Source organism: Hordeum vulgare, chromosome 3H, assembly GCF_904849725.1.
Source record: "Hordeum vulgare subsp. vulgare chromosome 3H, MorexV3_pseudomolecules_assembly, whole genome shotgun sequence".
Lineage (NCBI taxonomy): Eukaryota > Viridiplantae > Streptophyta > Magnoliopsida > Poales > Poaceae > Hordeum > Hordeum vulgare.
This window is the reverse complement of record NC_058520.1, coordinates 567,365,375-567,392,657: the sequence shown is the minus strand read 5'-3', so window position 1 is coordinate 567,392,657 and position 27,283 is coordinate 567,365,375. Positions and strand designations below refer to the sequence as shown.

General features: G+C 44.3%; 2 protein-coding genes across 2 annotated transcripts; one reads left to right on the top strand and one right to left on the bottom strand.

Moving 5' to 3' along the window:
- Window positions 1-2,482: 2,482 nt before the first annotated feature.
- LOC123445155 (integrator complex subunit 9 homolog) lies at window positions 2,483-7,462 on the bottom strand. The gene is made up of 10 exons (XM_045122097.1): window positions 7,074-7,462; window positions 6,218-6,432; window positions 5,237-5,563; window positions 4,922-5,132; window positions 4,431-4,523; window positions 4,257-4,354; window positions 3,815-3,932; window positions 3,639-3,724; window positions 3,493-3,544; window positions 2,483-3,418 (listed from the first exon to the last, which is right to left on the bottom strand). Exons 1-10 carry the CDS (start codon window positions 7,398-7,400, stop codon window positions 2,903-2,905), a joined length of 2,043 nt encoding a protein of 680 aa, XP_044978032.1. The 5' UTR covers window positions 7,401-7,462; the 3' UTR covers window positions 2,483-2,902.
- Window positions 7,463-23,652: 16,190 nt separating this feature from the next.
- On the top strand, window positions 23,653-26,872 carry LOC123440655 (cysteine-rich receptor-like protein kinase 10). The gene is made up of 3 exons (XM_045117217.1): window positions 23,653-24,226; window positions 24,318-24,725; window positions 26,575-26,872. Exons 1-3 carry the CDS (start codon window positions 23,737-23,739, stop codon window positions 26,640-26,642), a joined length of 966 nt encoding a protein of 321 aa, XP_044973152.1. The 5' UTR covers window positions 23,653-23,736; the 3' UTR covers window positions 26,643-26,872.
- Window positions 26,873-27,283: the final 411 nt, after the last annotated feature.

Sequence of the window (27,283 nt, the reverse complement as noted above, 5' to 3'; positions counted from 1 at the left end):
TACCGCTCCAAGAGCGGTACTGCTGCCCCAGGTGCGGTAGTAAACTTTTACTACCGCTCCAGGAGCGGTACTACCGCCCGAAGTACGGTAGTAGTTTTTTACTACCGCTCCAAGGGCGGTACTACCGCCCTCAGTGCGGTAGTATTAATTTACTACCGCACCGACGGGCTTTTTCTCGCATACTTTTCCACGGAGGTGGTGGCACGGTAGTATCCCGGTACTACTGTGGTTGGTGAGAAGCTGAGTGGTAGTACTGCTCCAGGAGCGGTAGTACCGCTCATGCATTTATGTGGTAGGTGGGTAACGGGTGGATCTGCCCCCCTACTATATAAAGGCATCTTATTCTTCCTAGAGCTCATCTTTAACCCCTGTAAGCTCCATTGTTGCTACACAAGCTCATTTTAGCCCAATCTCTCTCCCTAGCCAATCAACCTTGTTGATTTTCTAGGGATTGCTTGAGAAGGCCTTGATCTACACTTCCATCAAAGGATATTTGATTCCCCCTACTAATCCCTTGCGGATCATGTTACTCTTGGGTGGTTGAGCACCCTAGACGGTTGAGGTCACCTCGGAGCCACATTCCATTGTGGTGAAGCTCCGTGGTCTTGTTGGGAGCCTCCAAGCTTTGTGTGGAGATTGCCCCAACCTTGTTTGTAAAGGTTCGGTCGCCGCCTTCAAAGGCACCAATAGTGGAATCGCGACACCTTGCATTGTGCGAGGGCATGAGGAGAATACAGTGGCCCTAGTGGCTTATTGGGGAGCATTGTGCCTCCACACCGCTCCAACGGAGACGTACTTCCTGTCAAAGGGAAGGAACTTCTGTAACACATCCTCGTCTTCATCGGTTCCACTTGTGGTTATCTCTTACCTTTACTTTGTATTTGTTGTTGTTGTAGAGTATCTCTTACGTGCTTCTTTACTTGTTGTAACTAGCACCATATAGGTTGCTCACCTAGTATCATTTTAGAGAACCTTTATGATTGCTAATCCTTATTTACTAAGAAAAGCTAAAAATTGGTAGTTGCCTATTCACCCCCCCCCCTCTAGTCAACCATATCGATCCTTTCACTTTTAATTTCTGAATATGTTCCACTAGCCACTGGAGCTAATCGCTATCGGTGCTATAAAGAAAGCGCGATTTCTTTTTTGAATCTCATCGAAGAGGCACATCCAAAACAACTTTACAAATTTTTGTATGTTTCTCAAAAATTTAGGAAAACAAAATATTTTTGGAATTCTAATTTTTTTACTCCACACATTTTTTGAAAACTTGAACAAATTTTGAAATCCCAAACGTTTTCTTAATTTGTTAACAATTTTTGAAAACAAAAACGATTTCCAAAATTCCAAACAAAATTAGAAAATACGAACATATTTTGAAGTACGCGAACATATTAGAAAATTCATGACCCTCTTTTCATTTTGAAAATCTAGTTCACGACTTTCTTTTTTTGTTTTCTATTTCCTATTAAGAGAGCCACGAATTTAAGAAAAATTGTAAAACAAAAAATAAAAATAAAAGGAGAAGGAAAAAAGGAAAATAAAAAAAGAAAAGGAAGAAAAAGGGAGCAAGTGAACACAGCAGGAAAAGGGAGGTCCCTCCGTGCTTGTTTTTGCAGTTTTAAAAGGGAAACAAGACTGCATGTTTTATAGAAGGAAAAAATCTAAAACGGACGGGCCGAACGAGGAACAGCGTGAAATGGCATCAATCCCGGACATAGTCCATGATCCTCGTTTGCCAAATGACTTCAAAGTTTAATTTAGATTAGGATTACATAGTTCAGAATGTAATTGATCGAGATTTCGACTTCACGGTTTATTTCGCCAAACTTGTAGCCAAACCTCTATGAATTTGGGGGTTTAAAATGGATTTTTTTTTTCTTTCTTCTGCTCCCTCTTTGCTATGGACTGTCGCATTGTGCCGATAGAAAGGCACGTCATATGGGATACTAACACATTCAGGCTTTGTTCGGTTACTTCAAATTCGAAGGGGTTTGGAGAAGGCTGAGAGGGATTAAATTCCCTAGAAGTCAAATTCCACCTCAATCCCCTTCAATCCTCTCCAATCCCCTGGTGAAAGGGATTAACCGAACAAGCCCTCAGTGGTAAATTTGCGACCGATGAGATGAACTCCAGATCAGAGCTGCCGAATGACGAGTGCTCCTGCTAATTGTCAGACCTGCACATGGGGATGGTCACCAATTCTGCAGCAATCTACGCAAATAAAGCTGCGAGCCCAAGGTTGTGCATCACAACGGGTGGCTGCAGAGTCTGCAGTACAGGCCGTCCTACTGCCGGGCCGGGGGGAGGAACGCTGGCTCTGCCTGCAGTACAACAAGTTGTACTCGCTCCCTCCCTCCCTCCCTCCGGCTATCTCCGACATCGACGCACCGACGATTGCGGTACTGTACTTCACTTGTGCCTGCCTGCGAGGGGAAATGCAGCAGTACATTGTACAACACCAATCCCCTTCCTCCTTGAGTGGCACGAAAAGCTATAAGTAGAGTCGATCGCTGCAGGTCAGTTACAATAAGCCTGAAGAAGAGGATGTACAGCCATACATTTGGGTCAGCTTATATAATAACAAGATGATACGCGAGGAAGTTCCTGCGGGGTCGAACTGGGAACACACGAGACGACGAGCTCCTCTCCTCGATTCCACAGCTCGTGTGTTCTCAGGTCGCCCCCGCTGGAGCCTCCTCGCCGCCGCCGCATACCGACTTGCCTCATGCGGATCAACACACAGGTGGTACCACTGCTTCACTTTTGATAACCCTGCAAAAACACACCCGCGAATGCGTTGTTTCTAGTAATATCTCTGCTTCAGATGACCTGGCATTTCACCAACACCACGTTGAATCCTACCATTTTGTGCAGCAGCAGCGGCCGCGGCGGCATGTAACTAGATCCCATTACAAACGCTGCCGAGAGCGTCGTAGATCCGCCTGGCCGCACCCTTGTCGTCGCAGTAGATCACCGTCCTTTCAGATGTTATCTTCACCAGAGCTTCTCCCGGGCCAGTTATCAAAATCGAGCGCTCGCAACCCGCTGAGCTATCATCGTCGTCTGCATGAAAAGCACATTCCATCCCCTTCTCCTGCAAGGCTGACAGGACACTGCCTGCATCGACAGCTCCCCAGTGAAGCAACTGCCGGTTAGATTGGTCAGGCTGATCGTTCGGAGCTGCTACCAGCACGTACTGCCCGTTGCTGAGATGGAGCTTTGCCCTCAGCCTCGCGACGGCGACGGCCTTGTCCAACTGCCTAGGTTGCAGCCCGAAGGCGACGTCGGCTGCAAGTCGCACCTCGAAGTCTTCTCGTATGTTAGGGACCTCGATGGTTTTGCCCTTGGAGTAGTACAGGTATGACCATGGGGCGTCCTCCTTTAATGGACACCGTGACTTCAGATCTTCAGGAAACTGCAAGGGTACAGTATAGAGTGAGGAAATGAAGAAAAGTGGCTCCACCAAAGGGTGTGGGAAAATAAGTATACCAGAACGAGCTTCGGTTTGAGAACTGACAGCAATGGATTGACTTTCCGCACCCTGTCAAGAAGAAACTTGAGCCTTTAGTGGACATATTCTGCTTTGTTACTATGAATAAGAGACATAAACATAACCTTTTCAAGTCTCGACATACTTTATTCCAGAAAGGAAAGAACATTCAAGAACTTGGATCGACACAGGCGTGAAAGGCTTAAGAGCCAACTCAGCATCAACTCCTTGCTGCATGTAAATTAATTACTACGTATTTAGTGCCACCAACAGCAGTTAAGATTATGCCACATTTGGTGAAATGCTTGGACGCCTGTTTACCTCCAAAACAAGAAGATTCCGTTTATCTGCATGCCACCGACGAAGCAAATGGACTGCTGTGCCGTGCCTAAGGCTCCAGTCTGGACAAAATACAATGCAGGGCTCCTTCCACACTGCCCTGAAAGGATTCTAGCGTTGTTACACAGCAGAAAATGCAGGAAACAACATAAAAAAAGTAATTGAAATCCAACTGTTCTGGTGAGCTCACATGAATAAAAAGCAGGGTATGTCAAGGTAGCAACCAGATATTGTTGGACCTCCATAAATTAACAAACAACCAAAACCAAAATAAGAAACAGCCAGTACCAAGCTTTCTATAAGGAGAGTAAAAGTGATGATAAAGTCAAAGTTAGCGATCCTAAACTAAACAATCTTAAGGTTACATATCATCTATAGTTGTAAAAGGTAATAACTAACAATAAAATTTTGATAAACTTCTTACAGCAGGCCCTTTGAGTATAGATGAGGAAACAGAAATAGTCTGCCTTCCTTCAGAAGCTCCACATGGCCGAATAATGCCTCCTCATCCCTCGAGAATAGCTGCAGGATAAATAGTGTTGCAGTAAGACCATGTTAAGTTCATATGTCAAAATAGCCATAGTGAGAAGGGAATGACCTTTTCTTGGCGTGGCTTGCATAGCCATTCTGGCACGGCATTGGTAAATGATATTATTTTTTCTGCTGCACCAGAAATCATAAATATGGGTACCTGACTCAAACAGGGAAAAAATGTTAGCCCAAAACAACAGATGCAAAACATGTGAGAAGACAAATAAGTGATGCAGAGAGTGATTTCGAATGGGCATAATATTTCATATAGTAGAACTAAAGGAGCTTGATATTTAAATGACTACAGTGTAGAACTAAAACACCCTTTGTACCACATGCATCTTTAAACACTCTTTAAAACTTAATCATCTTACAGTCTGTTGACTGCAAGTCAGGCATCGGCAACTTCACATTTCACCATTAGCAAAACCATGCATATCCTAAGTAAAACAAAGCCTGACTCACAAAAAGCACAATAAAAATATATTTTAACATTAATATTAATATTAACAAGAGTCCACTATACAATAACAAGGGGTCAAGAACTACTACAATTACCTTCATGTTGAAAGAATGTAGCGTTTCTGATATATGTTCCAAAATTAAAAGAATAACCCCAAGTCGTCCTATTGGTATTAAAACTGAACCTCCAGATTTAACTGCATCTGATATACATGAGCATATGAAACTGATTCTCTCAATCTCCTCTGCAATATCATCATTCTTAGACAGGCACTGGACATCTTCATCCTCATCAACACCACCATCCCTTGAAGATTGTAAGTAACATTCAATGCAAAAAGAAATGCACAAGGTTATTTTTAACACACATACACAAGTCATACAAAACTAAAGTGTGACACACTAGCATACCTCAACACAGAGTCATCACAAAGCATAGCATTCTCACCCAGATTCTCATTATTCGCATCCATGACATTCAAGGATGAGAAATCTGAAAACAAGATGATATCATTTTCCTTCAGAGAGTTATAGTCGCAATCCAAGGCATGGGCTGACACAAACACTGTGCTCGGCAAGTAGGTAATACTTGCTCTTGGACCCTTTATTGACCAGACACAACTGCCAAGCTCCAGGCCAGAGCTAGAGGCTTTCAGCAGCGTCATGCCATTGAAGCAAACCTCCTCTCCGTATTTCACAGTCTGGGTTTTTCGCATGCATTCTTCTATGTTTGGGGCACTGCAACAGGTGTAATCCAATTAAGATAAGAAAGCAGGATGATAGAGTACTATTGATGTCATTATTAAGTAGTGAATCTTCTATGCAGTCACATAACTGAATGGCAACCATATGGTCCAATCTCACATATTTCCTTGCAAGAACTAAAATCTAGTCTGCTTTATTCGCATGTAACTGACATACTAAGCATATGGAAGCACGTAGATCTTCTTTTACTCAAATGGCATTTTCAGTTGTTATCAACAACACTGGCCTAACACCAAGCTAGGTTACTAGGGATGTAAACATGTGTCCTATCAGATGCGTACATGAAATTACAGAGTCAAGTATGTATTTCAAGTAACTCCAGGTTAAAAAAAACTATCATATGTTACTTACCATATATTCATGAATGAATTGGTGTCTATTAAACTTTGAAATTTGCTACTTGACTAGTAAAATGTTAGAATTTGGCAGTTTTCAATTTATGGATCTGGTTGGATACTATTTGCTCCTAGCACACCCTCTAAAATTATCAAACTTTAATTAACCAGCGGAAACAATTTCTAAAGGTCAAGGATAAATATGGGAAACTGGGCATATAATTTTTTCTATAGTAAAAGGGCATCACAATATGCAATTCAGCAAGTATATGGCCTATTAAATAATGTGTACCTGTAGAGAGGCATTAACGGAGCTAAATCGATTCCCTCATCTTCAATCACTATATTCTGCAACGACGACAGGAGCTGATGGAGTTTCTCCCCTTGCATCCACTTGGGTGGCCCATCTGTGTCTGGCCCATAATAGCTTAGAAACTCAGAGTGCATCTCCAAGAGCTCCCCCATCATCAGCTTTCCAATTTTTGCAGCTAATTCTGTAACATAAACCTATTCATGGTTTCATACAGAGAGTCAACAATCACGGTCTGTATTTCATTGTATGCATTAGCACCTACCTATGAAGGTGAAGTTTTCATCTCACAGAAGATTTTACAAACAACATAATATACTTCGATCCGTTGGTAATTGTATATGACCAAACTTCCCCACTGTTGCTTTGGCAAAAAAAAGGCACAGGCATTCAGGCCCTAAGTTCCACTTTGCAGTAAAGGGACCTAAGGATATTAATTGTCAGCAATCGAGATAAAAAGACCAATGAGCATGCCCTTGGGACTCATACAGGAGCGGATTTATTTTCATTATTTTCTTAAAATAGAACATCGGCTCAAATTTTTCTGTACAGAAGTTAATTATCCGCAGACAAAAGAAAAGACAATGAGCTAACTCATCTATCCTTCAGAGTTCAGACTATTGGCTTTCACATTCAGCAAGCTTGTTCTTTCAGATAATCTGAATAGCGCAAAATGAATGCACTAACATGTGACAGCAGTTTCAAACATGAAGCACACCTCTTCACTTGAAAATAAAAACAGCAATCGTTCAAATTGCTAAGACAAACTGCAGCCTAAACAATACTAGTTTGCAATCTAGGGTGCTATGCATCAAAGAACAGCGGGGATGGGAGTCACCTTGGTGTTTGCGAAGCTTGGGAGCCGGGTCAGGAAGGGGAGCCCAAGCATCCCTGTGGCGGACGACACGAGCACGGCATCCACGCCACCTGCTTTGGCGGCGGCGGACGCCGCCGGCGACCAGTAGTAGGGCACCGCGCGGATGAGGTCCCCCGCGTCACCGCAGTCCGCGCCGAGCGGCACCGGGGTGAATGCTGCCAGGGCCGAGAGGTCGACGGGGCAGTCGAGCAGGAGGCGTATCCCCTCCAGCTCCAGCAAGTGGCTCGCCGGCGAGTGGTAGCCGCCACCACCGCCGCTGCCGGGGGTGGCCACGCAGGTCAGTTTCATGGCAGATTGGGGAGCAGGTGGCGGATCTGGGATTTGAAAAGAGGACAATAGCCAAAATACCACTATGAAAAACTAAACTTGCCAAAATACCACTATGAAAAACAAACATGCCAATATAGCGCTACTTTCAGTTTTCTCTAGCCAAAATACCATTAGTGACTAACTGAGACTAACACCATCCAAAGAAGACTTCTATGCCCTTGCGTCTTCACAGCCCAGGTATACATTTCAGCAAACAAAAAGCAGCTATAGTGCAACATTTTAACAGCCAATTGACATGAAAACATCACCAACTCAACATAATCTTACTTTGCATCATCCAACAACAATATAGCAACAATAATATAGCCTCTTTTGTACACTCGTTTCCGTCTACAATCGTCAAGTAAGACTGAACATCTATTTCTACCTTGTAATCGTCCATCGAATCGTCTCTGAAACACACAAACACAGCAAATTCTAAATTTGATGTACTTGCAGAGAATTACCGATCTAGTTGGCCAAACCAAACCAATAACTCGAAGAGACTTGCAAAAATATGAAATCATGCATATAAGAATTCAAAGAAGTTTCAAACAATATTCATAGATAATCTAAACATAAACCCACAATTCATCAGATCTCAACAAACACACCGCAAAAGAGTATTACATCAGATAGATCTTCATGAAGATCATGAAGAACATGGTATTAAAGAACAAAGAGAGAGAAGAAGTCATCTAGCTACTAGCTATGGACCCGAAGGTCTGTGGTGAACTAATCATGCATCATCGGAGGGGCAATGGAGTTGATGTAGATGCCCTCCGTGATTGATTCACCCTCCGGCAGATTACCGGAAAAGGCTCCGAGATTGGATCTCACGGGAACAGAGGCTTCCGGCGGCGAAAAATTATTTTTGTGGCTCGCTCTGGTATCCATGGAATATTTGTGAATTTATAGGCCGAATAATAGGGTTATGAGGGTTGTCGTGGGGCCACAAGCGAGGGGGCGCCCCCCCTAGGGCACGCCCGTGTGGCTTGTCGCCACACAACGACTCTCATGCCCTCATCTCTGAGTTTTCTGGGTTTTTCTGGTCCAAGAAAAATCATTCCCAATTTTTTTATTCCGTTTGGACTCTGTTTAATATTCCTTATCTGCAATACTCAAAAACAAGGAAAAAAACAAAAACTGACACTAAGCTCCAAATTAATTGGTTAGTCCCAAAAATAATATAAAATAACATATTAATGCATATAAAACATCCAAAACAGATAATATAATAGCATGGAATAATCAAAAATTATATATACGTTAGAGACGTATCAACGGATAAAGGAGGGATACGCAAACACGAAACTGTTCCAAGCCTTTGCCAATGGGAGGAGAGCAAAAAAATTATCCCGCGAATTAGAATGGGGAACGAAGTGTTCACTGATCAAAGACAGAAGGAAGAGACTCTAACGGTAGCATACGAGAACTTGCTCAGAACCGATCGGGCATGAGAGTTCACTCTCGACCTCGAACACTTGCAAGTTGAGCAGAGGGAACTACACGACCTGGAAGTAATATTCATGGAACAATAAGTGCTTGCTGCGATCAATGAACTACCGCGAGACCGCGCTCCTGGGCCGGATGGGTTCATTGGAGCCTTCTACGAGAAGGCGTGGCCCGTAATCAAGCCGAACATAACGGCCGCGGTATGGAAGTTGTATGTCTGCGATGGAGCTGGTTTTGCGAAGCTAATCAGAGCGCTGCTCACACTAATCCCCAAGAAAATGGATGCTGAGGAGGTAGGCGAATTTCGCCCAATCAATTTGGTACAAAGCTTTGCAAAATGTTTGCGAAAGTGCTCACAATCCGGGTCAGGCATTTCATGAAAGAGCTAGTAACTGCCAACTGATTGCAATCTCTGGCGATGGCTAGACGAATGCTAATGACAACAAACCTTCCCCTGCAACGGCACCACAAGAATTCTGCTAGCACTCCCCGGCAACGAAACTAGAAGAATGTTGTTGATGGCCCACCAGCGCGTGGGTTCGCAGCAGTTTTCGAAGGTAGAGTATTCGACCCAAATTTGTTGGTACGCCAGACAGGAGGTGAGAGAATACTCTCGAGTATTAGCAGCTGAATGTGTCAGATTCAACCACACCTGAAAGATTAGTATGTGCAAGCAAAGTATCAGTAGCAAAGTAGTATGATAACAACGGTGTCAGAAACGATATGTTGACGGCAGACTATTCCTAACGATTGTATCAATGGCGCCAAGTTGCCTCATTGACGGAAATTGTCAATTCCCGTCAACGATCAGCGAACCAAAATTGTAGCAGGTAGCAGCAGTGTAACGAGTAATAGCAGCGGCAAGGAGCAGCAGTAGTGACAGCAGTAGCAAATAGCAACAGTAGCAAGCGACAGTAATAGCAACAGTAGTAGCAGCAGCAGAGCAAAACAAGTAACAGCAGTAGCAACAGTAATAGTAGCAGCAACAGAGCAAGACAAGTAGATGATATTCATCATGCAACAACTATAACACGGAGAGATATGTGGCTAGCTCCCGTTCGTCAATGTGATGTAGGCATGCATTCTGTGTGTCGTCATACGTGCTTAGGGAAAAGAACTTGCATGACATCTATTATCCATCCCTCCCGTGGCAGCGGGGTCCAAAAGGAAACTACGGGATATTAAGGTTCTCCTTTTAATAAAGAACCGGACCAACGCATTAGCACTTGGTGAACACATTAACTCCTCAAACTATGATCATCACCGGGAGTGGTTCCGGTTATCGTCACTCCGGGGTTGCCGGATCATAACACATAGTAGGTAACTACAACTTGCAAAATCGGATCTAAAACACACATATATTGGTGACAACATAATAATTTCAGATCTGAAATCATGGCACTCGGGCCCTAGTGACAAGCATTAAGCATGGCAAAGTGGTAGCAACATCAATCTCAGAACATAGTGGATACTAGGGATCAATCCCCATCAAAACTAACTCGATTACATGATAGATCTCATCCTACTTATCACCACCTAGCGAGCCTACGAATAGATTACTCACGAACAACGAAGAGCTTCATGGAATTGGAGAGGGAAGAAGGTTGATGATGACGATGGCGACGATTTCCCCTTTCCGAAGCCCAAGACGGACTCCAGATCTGCCCTCCAGATGAAGAACAGGTGGTGGCGGCGCCTCCGTATCGAAAACGCGACGAAAACTTCTCTTTTTATTTTTTCTGGGACGAAAGGGATCTTATAGAGCTGGAATTGGGGGCGGCAGAGCCATGTGGGCCCGACAAGCCTGCCCACCGCCACCAGGGGGCGGTGGCGGAGCCAGGGCTTGTGGCCCAGTGGCCCACCCCTGAGGTGGAACTTGGCGCAGATATTTTTCTTATTTTCCAAAACTGCTCCCCGTAAATTTTCAGGACGTTTGGAAAACTTTGATTTCTGCACAAAAATAACACCAAGGCAATTCTGCTGAAAACAGCGAGTCCAGGTTAGTTCCTTTCAAATCATGCAAATTAGAGTCCAAAACAAGGGCAAAAGAGTTTGGAAAAGTAGATACGATGGAGATGTATCAACTACCCCAAGCTTAAAACCTTGCTTGTCCTCAAGCAACTCAGTTGACAAACTGAGAGAGAAAGAAAAACTTTGACAAACTCTGTTTGATCTTGTTGTATCAACTATGTCTAACTCATAACCAGAGTTTAAGCAAGATCACAAGTTAAGCACATAAGCAAATGACACAAAGGTCTCACGGTAAACTAAGTCAATGGCATAATCAGCTAACGAGCAAATAATAATGAGTTTCAAATACCAACACTTCAATCAAAACGAGCATGAAGCAATATGAATAGGTGGTATCTCGCTAGCTCTTTCTGAGACCGCAAAACATAAATGCAGAGCACTTTCAAAGATCAAGGGATGACTAAACATTGTAATTCATAGCAACGGAGATCCAGTCATAGTCATACTCAATATCAATCAAAAGCAAAGCATAAAAATGACAGAGGTGCTCTCTAATTGGTGCTTATATAAGAGGAGGATGACTCGACAGGAAAATAAATAGATAGGCCCTTCGCACAGGGAAGCATTGATTTGCAGAGGTGCCAGAGCTCAAGCTTTGAAAACAGAGATAATAATTTTGGGTGGCATGCTTTCATTGTCAGCGCAATGACCAAGAGTTCTCAATATCTTTCATGCTACTCATGCTATAGGCGGTTCCCAAACAGAAAAGTAAAGTTTTAACTCCCCCACCACCAATCAATCACACTCCACGACTAGCCGAATCCTCGGGTACCGTCCATACTAACATCAATCCGGGGGGAGTCTTGTTTTACAGTTATGTTTTCGATTTAAGCGTGGAACTAGGCATTCCAATTACCGACCCCTTTCTCGTGAATGACTGTGAATAAACACATGTCGAGGATAACACTCCTAGCATGGAAGATACCAATAGCCCTCTGTCACCACATGAGCGGTTCGGGCATGCAAAACAGATTATTTCTTGAAGGTTTAGAGAATGGCACATGGAAATTTACTTGGAACAGCAGGTAGATACTGCAAATAGGTAGGTATGGTGGACTCTCATGGAAAAACTTTTGGGTTTATGGAAGTGGATGCACAAGCAATATTCCGCTTAGTACAAGTGAAGGCTAGCAAAAGACTAGGAAGCGACCAACTAGAGAGCGACAACAGTCATCAAGATGCAATGAGTTTGACTAACATTGAATGCAAGCATGAACAGTATATAAATCACCATGAACACGAACATCATAGAGGCTATGTTGATTTTGTTTCAACTACATGCATGAACATGCGCCAAGTCAAGCCACTTGAAACATTCAAAGGAGAATACCATCCTATCATACTACATCATAGTCATCTCAAAATCTATGTTGGCATTCAAGACAAACCATTATAAGCTCTCAGCTAAATAAGCATGGCATCAGAAACTATGATCTCTAAGTTGTCATTGCAAACATGGTTCTCTCACAACAAAGCTAAATCTGGGTCGACAAGCTAGTCATATTTAAAAAACAAAATAGATAGAGTTTATACCAGCTTTTTCAGTCTCAGTCACTTCATCATATATCATCATTGTTGCCTTTCATTTGCACGATCGAACGATGAAAACGATAATAAGCGCATTGGACTAAGCTGAATCTGCAGGCAAACACAAAGGAGAAGACAAAATAATATGGCTCTTTGAAAGCTAAACAGGTAAGCATGCAAGAACCAATAAACATTGTAACCAATATCTTCTACCTTGACACAAAGAAAAAGAAAACTATTTACACGAGAAAGCTCCCAACAAGCAAAAAAAGAAAGAAAAATCTTTTTGGGTTTTCTCAAAAGGACACAAAACAAGAAAACAAGAAAACGAAAAGAAACTAGCATGGATAATACAGTGGCAAAGTGTAAAGACCGGCTAACAAAGTGAAAGCATAAGCATGAATGTAAAGTCGGTGAGAACACGTACTCCCTCAAGCTTAGGCTTTTGGCCTAGCTTGGTCTACTCCCAAGGTGGGAAATAACCAGCTCCAGGATACTCCGGAGCAGACTGTGGATGCCACTGCTGTGTGAGCTCCTCTGGCTCCCACTGATAAACTGACATCTGGTACTCGACTGACGGCTCGGGCACGAGCGCGTGTGGTTGGGCAAAGCCCCAATATGCGTAGATGTCCGCGGGCATAATAGTGTACTTGCCTGCATGAAGATCAAACAAAGAAGGAGCAGGCAAAGTAATAGTTTCTCGAGTACCCTGACTAAACACCAGGTTATAAATCATCCATCTACTAGCATCTCTATCCAAAAAATCATGGCGAACCATGCTATCATAATCTAGATATCTCTCAGGGAGAAGCTTCTCTCCTTCCTCTCCCAGTCTAATGGGTATCTCAAAGTGTCTGGCAAGACGGGTAGCATAGATACCTCCATAGACAACACCTTTAGAACGGTTCAGGTTCAACCGTTGAGCTACTATAGCGCCCAGGCTATAAGTCTTATCGTTATAAAGGCCTTCGCGCAAAACCGCAAGGTCTGGAGAACTAAGTGATCCAGCCTCCCCACGGCCAATCAAACATTTTCCCACAAATAGTGAGACGTACCAAAGCACAGGAAAATGTATGCTAGCAATTCTAGCGCGAGACACTCCTCTCTCCTCTCCAACAACAATAGAACCAATGAAATCCTCCAAGTCCCGTGGACGAGGGTCACGGATATCCCCAACATAAGGTAATTTGCATACATTGCAAAAGTCCCACAGCGTCATGCACTGGGGACATCGTAAATCATGAACTCAACCATGGGAGGATTCTTCCTCGGATAAAGGTCGAAGCTATGAACGAAAATATTGGTGAGGAGGAGGTATTGTGGGCACTTATCTTCAACGAACGCAGTAAGACCTGCGTTCTCCACCAAGTAATAAAAGTCTTCATAAAGTCCGGCGGCGCGCAAAAATTCATCACTTGGCCACTCGCACGCTCGAATTTCTGTGACTCGAGGGACTGCGTACTTGGGGTGGTTCTTCTCATCCTCTTTGGGGTTACGGCTTGAAGAGCCTCTCAAGAACCTCCTCATCTTTTCCCTTTTCTAGCTCTGAAAAATTCTGAAATTTTTAGAGACTTCGAAAGAAAAGTGAATGAAGATTAACCCAACTTGTAGCAACTACTCCTACTAGTTCCTAGAGACCGTATCACGCGCTGAAACTACTTGGGACCGGCTAAAATCAACATTTCTAGCTCAAGAACAGGGCCACCAAAGTAGCAAGAATACGCGAAGGATAAAGCACTAGAGCAAAAACTAATTGGACCAATGGAGGAGTCACTTACCAAGGAGTAATTTCCCCAAAACGGTTCGGAGAATGGTGCTTTCAGCAAGGAGATCGAAAATCATAGCCAAATGAGCAAGAACACGGGTTTGAGCTGCGAATCAATTTTTTCTGGAGGTGGAAGAAGAGGCTGAGAGCTGGAATGAGTAGAGGGGGTGCCTGTGGGCCCCACAAGCTTGCACCCCACCACCAGGGGGGTGGTGGCGGTGGCAGGGCTTGTGGCCCACTGGTCTGGCCCCCAGGCCAGCTCTGAGGCCCAGAAATTTTCAAAAATTCCGGAAAAAATCATACTAAATTTTCAGGACCATCGGAGAACTTTTATTTTCAAGGTATTTTTCTCCGGGACGCTAAAACAGAAAACGGGAAAAACTAAACTAATTCTATCATTTTTTTTCTAAGCAACAGAAAAAGAAAGCTTAAAACAGAGGTATGTGACTCTTTGATTCATCCATTTCATGGTCATCGAAAGAAATCCGTCAATGGGTTGATCAAGTCCTTATGACAAAACTTTCTCGAATCGCAAGAGAGAACGGACAATTTTCGAATAGCCACTAAGTCACCTCAATGGGGATATGTATCTCCCCAACAAGCAAATCATACTTCATCTTGACACGAGGAATAGGGCATTCAAAGCTCCCAATGAGAATCGACGAAGTCTTTTCGATAGCATTGATGCAATGTACTGGATATCGTTTCTTCGGAAAGTGCACTGTGTGCTCATTACCGTTGACATGGAAAGTGACATTGCCTTTGTTGCAATCTATAACAGCCCGTGCAGTGTTTAAAAAGGGTCTTCCGAGGATGACATCCATGGCATCGTCCTCGGGAATATCCAAGATAACAAAGTCTGTTAAGATAGTGGTGTTAGAAACCACAACAGGCATATCCTCGCAAATGCCGATACGGAAAGCAGTTGATTTGCCGGCCATTTGCAGAGAAATTTCAGTGGGTGTCAACTTATCCAATTCAAGTCTACGATAAAGAGAAAGCGGCATAACACTAACACCGGCTCCACGGTCACATAAGGCAGTTCTTACGTAGTTTCCTTTAATTGAGCAAGGTATAGTGGGCACTCCGGGATCACCAAGTTTCTTAGGAGCTCCACCTTTAAAAGTGTAATTGGCAAGCATGGTGGAGATCTCAAGATCTGGTATCTTCCGTTTATTAGTCACGATATCGTTCATGTACTTGGCATACATAGACATCTTGAGCATATCAGTTAACCGCATCTGCAGAAAGACGGGTCTTATTATCTCAACGAAGCGCTCAAAATCCTCATCATCCTTTTTCTTGGATGGCTTAGGAGGAAAGGGCATAGGTCTATGAACCCATGGCTCTCTTTCTTTACCATGTTTCCTAGCAGTGAAGTCATTCTTGTCGTATCTCTTAGGTTATGGATTATCAGGATTAACCGTAGGTTCAATCTCCACATCCTCATCATTGCTAGGTTGAGCATCGCTGTCCACATTGTCACCAGGTTCATGTTCATCACCTGATTGTGTTTCTGCATCAGACGCAGAAATATCATTAGGTTCTTCAGGTGTGACAGTATTTGGTGAACTCGCGTGCAGGTTTCTATCATCCTTCTTCTTCTCCTTAGGATGACTGGGTGTATCAGCATTGATTCCTTGAGAATCTTGATCAATTCTCTTAGGATGACCTTCAGGATACAAAGGTTCCTGAGTCATTTTGCCTCCTCTAGTAATGACTCTGACAGAGTTGTCATTTAGTTCATTGAGCAGGTCATTCTGAGCTTTAAGTACTTATTCTACCTGAGTAGTAATCATAGAGGCATGTTTACTCAGAAGCTTCAGATCATTGACATTTCTGTCTACACAAGCACTTAAATGGCTAAGCATACGAGTACTTTGTTCCAGATGTCTGCTAACATAATCATTGAAACTCTGTTGTTTGGCAACAAAGTCATCAAATTCATCAAAGCATAGGCTAGCAGGTTTATCAAAAGGAATATCACTCTCAACAAACCTACGCAGAGAATTCACTTCCACTACCTGTATCGGGTTATCGAGACCATGGATCTCTTCGATAGGTGGTAGATTTTTGACATCTTCAGATCTAATGCCTTTCTCTTGCATAGATTTCTTGGCTTCTTGCATATCTTCGGGACTGAGGAATAGAATACCTATTTTCTTAGGAGTTGGCTTAGGAGGTGGTTCGGGAATAGTCCAAGCATTATCGTTGATCAAGATGTTATTCAGTAGGGTCTGAGCTTGATCTACAGTTCGTTCCCTAAAAGCACAACCGGCACAACTATCTAGGTGGTCTCTAGAGGCATCGGTAAGTCCGTTATAGAGGATATCAAGTATATCGCTCTTCTTAAGAGGGTGATCAGGCAAAGCATTCTGTAGCTGGACGAGCCTCCCCCAAGCTTGTGGAAGACTCTCTTCTTGGAGTTGAGCAAAGTTGTATATTTCCTGCAAGGCAGCTTGCTTCTTATGGGCAGGGAAATATTTCTCACAGAAGTAATAGACCATCTCCTGGGGACTACGCACACATCCAGGAGCAAGAGAGGTGAACCAGACTTTAGCGTCATCCTTTAGAGAGAAAGGAAACAGCTTAAGGATATAGTAGTGGAGGATCTTCTCCTCATTACTGAAAAGGTTGGCTATTTCGGATAGTTTGGCAAGATGGGCTATGACCGTCTCAGATCATAACCGTGAAAAGGATCAGATTCGACTAGAGAGATTATCTCAGGGTCGACAGAGAATTCATAATCCTTATCGGTGACAAAGATAGGCGAAGTGGCAAACTTCGGGTCATTTTTCATCCTAGCTTCCCGAGATTTTTCCTTCCACTTGAGAAGTAATTTCTCAGCGTCATAGGCATCCTTGCACACAAGCAAATCCTCAGCTATCTCTCCCTCCATAACGTAACCCTCAGGTATATCAGGCAATTCATATCTAGGAGAGCTAGATCTAACAGGAGCAAAAGCAGGTTCTATCTCAATAGTATCGGCAGTATCAGAAGCATCATGAGCATTGGCAGTAACTCTAGCAATATGAGCATCAAGGAACACCCCTAGTGGGACATCAGGCAAATGAGTATCTCTAGCAGTATCAAGCATAGTATCATCAGGCAAAATAGCATCTCTAGCATCATCAGGCAAAGCAGTATCAAGCATAGCATCTCTAGCAGTATCAGGCATAGTATCAAGCATAGTATCATCAGGCATAGTATCAAGCATAGCATCTCTAGAAGTATCAGGCATAGTATCAAGCATAGCATCTCTAGCAGTAGTATCACAAGCATCATCAAGCACAGGCGACATATCAAGATTTCTAGCAGGAGGTGATGTCGCAAACTTACTCATAACTGAAGGTGAATCAAGTGCAGAGCTAGATGGCAATTCCTTACCTCCCCTCGTAGTTGAGGGCAAGACTTTGGTCTTCAGATCCTTCATATTCTTCATAGTGATCAGCAGATATAAATCCCAAGTGACTCAGAGAATATAGCAATACCTCCCCGGCAACGGCGCCAGAAAAATGCTGATTGCAATCTCTGGCGATGGCTAGACGAATGCTGATGACAACAAACCTTCCCCTGCAAGGGCACCAGAAGAATGCTGCTAGCACTCCCCGGCAACGAAACTAGAAGAATGTTGTTGATGGCCCACCAGCGTGTGGGTTCGCAACAATTTTCGAGGGTAGAGTATTCGACTCAAATTTGTTGGTACGCCTGATAGGAGGTGAGAGAATACTCTCGAGTATTAGCAGCTGAATGTGTCAGATTCAACGACACCTAAAAGATTAGTATCTGCAAGCAAAGTATCAGTAGCAAAGTAGTATGATAACAACGGTGTCAGAAACGATCTGTTGACGGCAGACTATTCCTAACGATTGTATCAATGGCGCCAAGTTGCCTCGTAGACGGAAATTGTCAGTTCCCGTCAACGAGCAGCGAACCAAAATTGTAGTAGGTAGCAGCAGTGTAACGAGCAATAGCAGCGGCAAGGAGCAGCAGTAGTGACAGTAGTAGTAAGTAGCAACAGTAGAAAACGACAGTAATAGAAACAGTAGTAGCAGCACCAGAGCAAAACAAGTAACAACAGTAGCAACAGTAATAGCAGCAGCAGGAGAGCAAGACAAGTAACAGCAGTAGGACAAACACGTAGGCAGTGAGTCGATGATTTGTTTGGATGGTATTCATCATGCAACAGCTATAACACGGAGAGATATGTGGCTAGCTCCCGTTCGTCAATGTGATGTAGGCATGCATTCCGTGTGTCGTCATACGTGCTTAGGGAAAAGAACTTGCATGACATCTATTGTCCATCTCTCCCGTGGCAGCGGGGTCCAAAAGGAAACTACGGGATATTAAGGTTCTCCTTTTAATAAAGAACCAGACCAACGCATTAGCACTTGGTGAACACATGAACTCCTCAAAGTATGGTCATCACCGGGAGTGGTTCCGGTTATTGTCACTCTGAGGTTGCCGGATCATAACACATAGTAGGTAACTACAACTTGCAAGATCGGATCTAAAACACACATATATTGGTGACAAGATAATAATTTCAGATATGAAATCATGGCACTCGGGCCCTAGTGACAAGCATTAAGCATGGCAAAGTAGTAGCAACATCAATCTCAGAACATAGTGGATACTAGGGATCAATCCCCATCAAAACTAACTCGATTACATGATAGATCTCATCCTACTCATCACCGCCCAGCGAGCCTACGAATAGATTACTCACGAACGACGAAGAGCTTCATGGAATTGGAGAGGGAAGAAGGTTGATGATGACGATGGCGACGATTTCCCCTTTCCGGAGCCCAAGACGGACTCCAGATCTGCCCTCCAGATGAAGAACAGGTGGTGGCGGCGCCTCCGTATCGAAACGCGACGAAAACTTCTCTTTTTATTTTTTCTGGGATGAAAGGGATCTTATAGAGCTGGAATTGGGGGCGGCAGAGCCGTGTGGGCCCCACAAGCCTGCCCACCGCCACCAGGGGGGTGGTGGCGGAGCCAGGGCTTGTGGCCCACTGGCCCACCCCTGAGGTGGAACTTGGCGCAGATATTTTTCTTATTTTCCAAAACTGCTCCCCGTAAATTTTCAGGACGTTTGGAGAACTTTGATTTCTGCACAAAAATAACACCAAGGCAATTCTGCTGAAAACAACGTTAGTCCAGGTTAGTTCCATTCAAATCATGCAAATTAGAGTCCAAAACAAGGGCAAAAGAGTTTGGAAAAGTAGATACGATGGAGACGTATCACCAACTAATCTGCATTCATCAAGGGAAGAATTCTACACGACAACTTCCTCATGGTCAGGCAGGTGGCGAAGAAGATCCATGCAAGGAGATCACCTGGAGTGTTCCAAAAACTTGATATCTCCAAAGCGTTTGACATGATCTCCTGGCCATTCCTATTCCAAGTGCTTAGAGCGAAGGGTTTTGGACCCAAATTCACAAGATGGCTGCAGATCCCTCTCCAAACAGCTAGCACAAAGGTTCTCGTTAATGGCCGCCCCGAAAGGAGTTTCTACCATGCTCGAGGATTGAGGCAGGGAGATCCGAGCTCGCCACTTCTATTCATAATAACCATGGATGTCCTTTCCGTGATCATCGAGAGGCTCACGCGTGAAGGGGTTTTGTCCTCCTTCTCGCGCATCAGCGCGACACAGAGACTGTCCATATATGCAGACGATGTGGCGCTATTCATTCGGCCTACAGTAACTGACCTGGAATGCGTATGAAGCGTGCTCAACATCGTCAGCAGAGCCTCGGGGCTGAGAATCAACTACAAGAAAACTGCGGCCATTACCATCACAGGAGAGCGAGCGGACATGGATCGGGTAACCAGCTCCCTTGACTGTCAGCCCCGGAGTTTCCCCTGAAGTACTTAGGGCTACCGCTTGCCATCAACCAGCTCAGGAGAGTTAACTGGCAACCACTCTTGGACCAGGTAAAAAACTTCATTCCGGCATGGCAGCGTGGTCTGATTCAAAGGCCGGGGAGACTCATCCTAGTCAAAAGTGTCATTGTTGCTAGACCAGTTCACCACTTGCTGGTACTGGAAGCGCCAATGTGGGTGTTGGAAGAGATCAATTCCTGGAGGAGATCCTTCTTCTGGACAGGGAAGGAAAAGACCCATGGGGATCAATGCTTGGTGGTATGGAAGACTATCTACACGCCCACAAAGTTTGGTGGACTTGGAGTGAAAAGCCTACAGCTGCAAAGCCTTGCCACGCGGGTCAGATGCGAGTGGTTGAGGCAAACTGATACAGATCCACCATGGCACGGACTGGCAACTGCAATTGACGAGGAGGCGAGAGCGGTGTTCGACATCATAGTTAAAATCACAGTAGGGAGAGGAGAGAGGGTCTTGTTCTGGAAGGACCGTTGGATGCATGGGTTTGCAGCGACTGACATTGCGCCTCTCATCGCTGCGCTTGTGGAGACGCGAACAGAGAATAGAAGAATGGTGCAACAAGCAATGCAGGATGATCGCTCGACCCTGTACATAAGCGGAGAGATATCATTCACAGCCCACATACAACTCATCCACCTCAGACATGTCATCAACATCATATCGCGCGACACCAATGCCGAAGATGAGTTCACTTGGCCTTGTGATGCTGCGGGTAACTACACAACGAAATCCACATACGATAGGCTCTGCCAGGGGCTAGTGAGTTCCAACATGTCGAGCTGCATCTGGCGAAGTTGGGCGACCCTAAAATGCAAGATCTTTGTCTGGCTAACAATCCAACACCGAATCTGGACATCGGACCGCAGAGCTAGCCATGGACTACAAGAAGCACCATCGACCTGTTACACGTGCTTACAGGAGGAGGACAACGTGGACCACATCCTGGCTCAATGCGTCTACGCTAGAGAGACTTGGCATCTTTGCTTCGAGGCATTGCAGATTCAGGAGCCAATCCCAGGTACAATCGAGAGTTTCAAGGAGTGGTGGCTCAAGACCAAACACACCTTTCGGCAACCATACAAACAAGGATTCGGCACAACGGTGAGCGTCACCTCATGGATGCTTTGGAAGCAAAGAAATGCAAGAGTATTCAGTCGCGAAGAGCAAGTCCGAACTCCGTCTACCCTAGTGCAACAAATCGTCAAGGAGCTCAAGACTTGGAAGCTAGCAGGAGTGGGAGCGGTTGGGCTAAGTAGATTCGTGAGAGAGTAGGTTAAGAATGTATTAGGAGTTGGTGATGCCACTAGGGTGTTCGCATCCCGGTCGGTGACTGGTAAATACTAATCTATCTTCTTCAATAAAAATATGGTACGTCATTGACGTACTCTTGAAAAAAAGAAGAAAAAAAGACACACACAGCTATCGCTTGAAGAGATACATAGTAGTGCCCTTATGGATGTCGACCAATTATATACCCCTCGATAGTTTTTTCTAGCCCCTTTGATCCATATTATTTGTATTAGATAACGGATGTGAGAATATTTTATTCTTTCTTTTTTAGCTGGTTTCCTCATTTTTTACTTCCTTTATCAATTAGCATGAACAATTTTTAAGTCATGATGATTTTTTAAAGTTATGAATATTTTTTCAAGTTGATGATTATAATTTTTAACTGACAGACATTTAAAAAATACATCAACATTTTCTAAACCGCAGATATTTTTAAAATTCAAGAATATATTTTTCAATTTTTGAAATTTTGGTTTAAATTCATGAATATTTTTTGAAATACCAAACATATTTAAGAAACTGTGATCATATTTTTGAATTTGTGAAGATTTTCAAATGTTTCATATGATGTTACTTAGCAGAGTGCTAAGCATATTTAGTGCTAAACATCTTTAACAGTAAACACCGGAGTGACATGGACCGCTAAATAGATGCGGTTGAATGGATAAGAGTTGTTAGATCTTCATAACTCGCTCCTTTATAGTTATATCTTAAAGTTTCTTCAACCAGGCTCACACTCCTTTGCATTAATTTTACAACCAATAAAAATATATCAGTCCGTTACATCATTCGACCATCCAGGCATAGAACTAAAACCAAAGTAAAACGTGAAAGTTGGGGCAGCGAGAGTAAACCCACTGAAAATGATTTTGCAACGTGTACATGTTAAGGGATTGCCAAAAAAGAACCAAGACCGATACTCCCCCGAAAAAGTAGGATCGCACGAGGCGATCAAGGGAGGCGACGAGGGTTCCCTTGCGCGCCGCCGGTGACGCCTCCGGTTCCTTCTCTCTCCGTCGGCTGCTCCGGCGATGGGAGGGAGGGGGAACCTCGGGTCTGTTCGCTAGGTGGGTGTGTGGTAGGGTTAGGGTGGAGGGAGACGCCGTTGAGGCCGTTGCGGTGGTGTCGCGTCGGAATAAGTTTCTCCGGGCTTCGTTCACGGTCAGGCGAGGCTTTTGCCTTCGTCTAGGAGCCAGCGGGGTTGGGATCCCCGGATCTCGTCGAGGTCGCGGGCTATGGTGGCTGGAGGTCCATTGGCACTGGCCGTTTGGGTCCTCAGATGGGCGATGGATGCAGGGAGACGAAGACCCTTCTTCTTCCTTGTTGGTATGATTTGCTGCTATCTTCTTCTCCTTCCTCTGCGCTCATGTTGGTGGGATATCCTGCTTTGTCTGGGCGGATGGCCCGGCCGCAGTGCTGGACCGGTCGGATGACTCGAGTTCTCTTCCTTCTGGAAGGGACACTTTTCGCGGTACTCAAAGCCAAAGATGGTGACTGGTGTTGCAGGTGTGTTGGATTGATGTCCATGCCCTCTCAGCGCTGGTGTCAAGTAAGAAGAAAACAGCGTGGCGGCAATTGTACCATGGTCGAAGATGATGACCTGCTTGCGACTGGTTGCAGATCCTTCTGCTGCAGGGGTCTTCTCTCAAGATTCAGGGATGATGACACAGGGCTCCGGAGATCCTCTTGTTATGGTTGTCTTAGGTACTATAGGTGTTTAAGGTCCTCCGTGTTTGCGTTTCACTGTGTTTGTAAGGGTCAACTTCATTGTACTGATTCGTGATATGAATAAAAAAACTAACAAAAAAAATGATTCGGCAACGAATCACCCCTCATGGGGCGAAAACTTGTTGACACCTAACCAGCAACCCAAAAAATGAGAAGTTATATCTTAAAATTTGAATTAAATAAAAATGGATAGTTGACCACTGAAATCTGACATAAAAAAAACTGGTCGATTTGGATCCAATAATCAGTTTCCAAAGCCAATTTTCATGAACTGGAGGGATCCAAATAGGGACTTAATCAAGCTAAATTCAAACCATCAGTGCCGCGCAATCTTCACATGAGCAGGGCAAATCATTGGTCAGAAGTCAAAGATTCGCGCCGGGTAGTGTATATTGTATACTGATTTACGTACTGAATAGTGGGCAATCAGAGCATGTTACTTGGGAGCCAATTTACCAATATTTTGGAGCTGGCAGATGTTGACTCCTCAATTAACGGTAGCTCGTTGTCAACGGTCGACAAGAGCTCTGATCAGCAAACTTCACTAGATTAGAGCACCAAATGCACCATTATGCCGTTAATCGAGCCCACATACCTGTCTTTCTCCGGCCATGGCTACCGCCGCGGTCCTCATCCTGCTCGCAGCGCTTCTCCCGGTGCTAGCCGCCGCAACCGATAGCCGCTGGCCGAGCGCTGACTACAGCTTGCCTCCCACGCCCAATCACTCGTGCGGCTTCATGGGCAGGTACCCTCCGGGCAGGGCGTACGAGGCCACCCTGCGCCATCTCGTCGCCACCATTCCCGCCAAGGCGAATGAGGAATCCTGCAGGTATGTGGAAGGGGAGTCCTGCAGGTGCTCTTTCGGCAACATCGCCGGCGAGAGCCCCAACCTGGTTGCGGCGGACGCCTCCTGCTGCTGGCACCCGGACGCCAAGTCGCCGGACTGCGGCGCTTGCATCGCGCTGGCCTTCCGGGAGGCGCAGAGGCTGTGCCCGTACCAGAGGATGGCTCAGGCCTCGGTTGACGTTGATGGTGGCACGTGCAAGGCTTACTTCCACGACTACGACATCAGGGAACAGTTCGTTAACGGCGGCCCCAGGAGTAAATTCTCTATCTCTCTCTCTATCATAATACTTGTCTTTCTCCGGCCATGGCCACCGCCGCGGTTCTCATGATCCCATCCTGCTGGCAGCGCTCCTTCCAGCGCTAGTTGCTGCAGCCGATGGCTGGCCCGCCTCCGACTACAGCATGGCCCTGACGCCCAGTCACATGTGCGGCGACATGGGCACGTACGCTCCGGGCAGCGAGTACGAGGCCACCCTGCGCCATCTCGCCACCACCATTCCCGCCAAGCTGAATGCGGAATCCAGCGACATCGCGGGCGAGAGCCCCAACCGGGTTGTGGCGTCGGCCTACTGCTCCTGGCACCCGGACGCTGAGTCGGCGAACTGCAGAGCTTGCATCGCGCTGGCCTTCCGGGAGGCGCAGAGGTTGTGCCCGTACCAGAGGCAGGCCGAGGCTGTGGTTGACGGCGGCGCGTGCAAATTCTACTTCCACGACTACGACATCATGGAGCAGTACGCTCATGGCGACCCCAGTAGTAAATTCTCTCTCTCTCTCCCTCTCTCTCTCACACACACACACGCGGGCGATCTCAAAATCGTTTATTTTTACTCAAGACTTCTTAACTCAAATACCATATTAAATTCATGTTTCAACCAGTTGATTCAAAAGTCCAAACTCATAGAAAGAGACGAGTAATATATTTCAACATAGAATACCACAATGCCTCTAATCATCCAACTACAGATTAGTTCTACATCACTTGAGAGCCAGATTTGCTACTTTAGTTTACAAACCAAGATGCCAACCACCCATTGCAAGGAAGAGAACAAATTCTAACATGTCACAACTGTACATCAGCCAAAACTAGAAACAATTGCAACCGAATTTCAAGTAACATTACATGTTGGCAGTCCCAAAGTCAGTTGAACAACCATGTTTTTTGGCAAAAGAACATTGATTAGGAAGCTATACTATGTACATACATAATAAAGTAGAAAATATGGATATGTGATGCAAAATTTATTTATTTTAGCTCATTGTTTTCCATCACGGCCACTAGCTATAGCGCAATTACTAATTTTGTTTTGATATTTATCATTATATATTAATCTTTAGTTCATATGGAACCAGCCATGTTGATTATTTTGAACACCCATCGTATTATGAGATCCTGCCTCTGTCACTGCTCTAATTAACAGTCCCTTTTCACCAAGTTGGCTCCAGATCAGGGGCAGACATAGACCAAAATGAGGAACCCTTTACATAAATCTCTTATGAAAATTCATCATCTTCCCCGAATTTTAGGGTGGGTTCTATGCTATCCAATCAAACAACCCCACGCTAACACTTATGTAAATTTCATAGCTAATTTTTTGTAAGTGTAGCAAAGTTCCAAAAATTATAAGGGGTGTGAAGATTTTCTACGCTAAGAAGTTCAAATGTCTCATCCATAAAATTGGCAAGCTCAATCTATACAAAAAGGAATTAGTTAGCTACTTAGCTTGTTCTATATGAAGAGTTGAAGATAAATAGAGAATGGCACATATCACGAAATGAAACTCCATAGAATTGTTTGGTACTTGTACCCTCATCAGTATATTTAGTATTCCTTAGTATTGTTTGATCTTGAAAAATTACATGTCACTATTCTTTTGGACATGTTGAGGTCCGGAGAGTTGTATAATAATTAGAACCTTCACATGATAAAAGATGCATTATGTCAATACAAAGTAGCTTGAAGGTAGGCTCAGTGCTTTTAATCTTGACAATGGCCAGAAAATAAGATTTATTGAATACTAATTTAAATCAGTGGTTCCCAACGTTTTACAACATCGCAAGGAAAACTAACATAGTAATGGTAAAATTGTAAAGGATAACACCATTATTTATCTTTTCAAAGGGTAATTGTTGAAAGGAAACAAAATGGATGGAACAAACTTCTACCCAAAATTGGGTTTGTGTAATAGAAATGATCAAGAAGATATATTTGTATGGGTTTAAATCCTTCCTATAGGTTCTCAGAGCGATCGATGAACAAACATATAATGAATGAAGGTTTTCCTAACTCGTATGGTTGGTTATGAAAATTTGAAATATCTTGAAGGACAAATATATTTTTATCATACTTAGGTATGATGGTTATTTTAACAAAATATAATCTAGTAAGGTGTACTAACTGGTAAGGGAGCACCCTTTGTTGTATTTTACGAGTTATGACAGTAATGAACTACTATCCAACATTTATTTGTAGATTGCCTATTTGGACCTCACAGTAAAGGCTGGTTGGCTAATATTAACCCACCAATGAGACCTAAGTTATGGTTGGGGCACCTGCCTTGTATGGGCTATTTGGCTAACTTGAATGGACAAATTCATATATGTAGGTGATCTTCAGGGGAACACGCTGGACCAGGTCGTGGGCATTGTTGCAAAAAATGAGAACAATACATGAATGAGATGGGCATGCCGCATCTTGGAGACAACAATCATGGAAGTCTTCGCAAAGCTTGGGTGGATCTCTAATAGAAGAATTTGTGCCTAATTGTCTCTCCGTGCTCATGAACAATGTGTGTTCTATTTGGGCCATTTATTTGTTCCTTGAAATCCTTTGGAGGCTGGGACTATGTAATAACAGATGGTTGAGCATATGCATTATGGAGAGAATATTCCCATTTCTTGAAAGGCTTGAAGGCAAGAAAATTGGGAATGAGGGAGAACGTGAGACTCTAGGATTAGCTTTGCTGGAATTTTGTCTAATTGTTTGAGCCAGCCCAATATATAATTCCTAATAAATCCTAGAGGCCCACGCAGCCCATTTGTGCAAGGCAAGAGGTGGAAATGTTTAGTCCCACATTGCTAGTTTAGTGGGAGTTGGACCTCCTTATAAGGGAGGATGTTTCCACACATGTATGAGCTTGAGAACAAAAGAGACATACGCGCGCTCCTCCTCCTCTGCCGCCCGCCTCGCCGCGCCGCGTCGCGGGTTGCGTGAATGAGCCTCCTCTCCAGAAGAGTGCATCAGAAGTTCCTCTCGCCACCGATTCCTTTCTCTGTGCTGCTGCTACGTTCTTCCCCATCCCGTCTTGCGGCGTG

Coding starts and splice junctions, on each gene's coding strand:
- LOC123440655 (XM_045117217.1), top strand. CDS start 23,737: ATGGCTACCGCCGCGGTCCTCATCCTGCTCGCAGCGCTTCTCCCGGTG. Junction 24,227..24,317: donor CGTTAACGGCGGCCCCAGGA/GTAAATTCTCTA, acceptor TCCTGCTGGCAG/CGCTCCTTCCAGCGCTAGTT. Junction 24,726..26,574: donor CGCTCATGGCGACCCCAGTA/GTAAATTCTCTC, acceptor TCATATATGTAG/GTGATCTTCAGGGGAACACG.
- LOC123445155 (XM_045122097.1), bottom strand. CDS start 7,400: ATGAAACTGACCTGCGTGGCCACCCCCGGCAGCGGCGGTGGTGGCGGC. Junction 3,933..4,256: donor CTATACTCAAAGGGCCTGCT/GTAAGAAGTTTA, acceptor GAATCCTTTCAG/GGCAGTGTGGAAGGAGCCCT. Junction 3,545..3,638: donor TCTTTCCTTTCTGGAATAAA/GTATGTCGAGAC, acceptor TCTTCTTGACAG/GGTGCGGAAAGTCAATCCAT.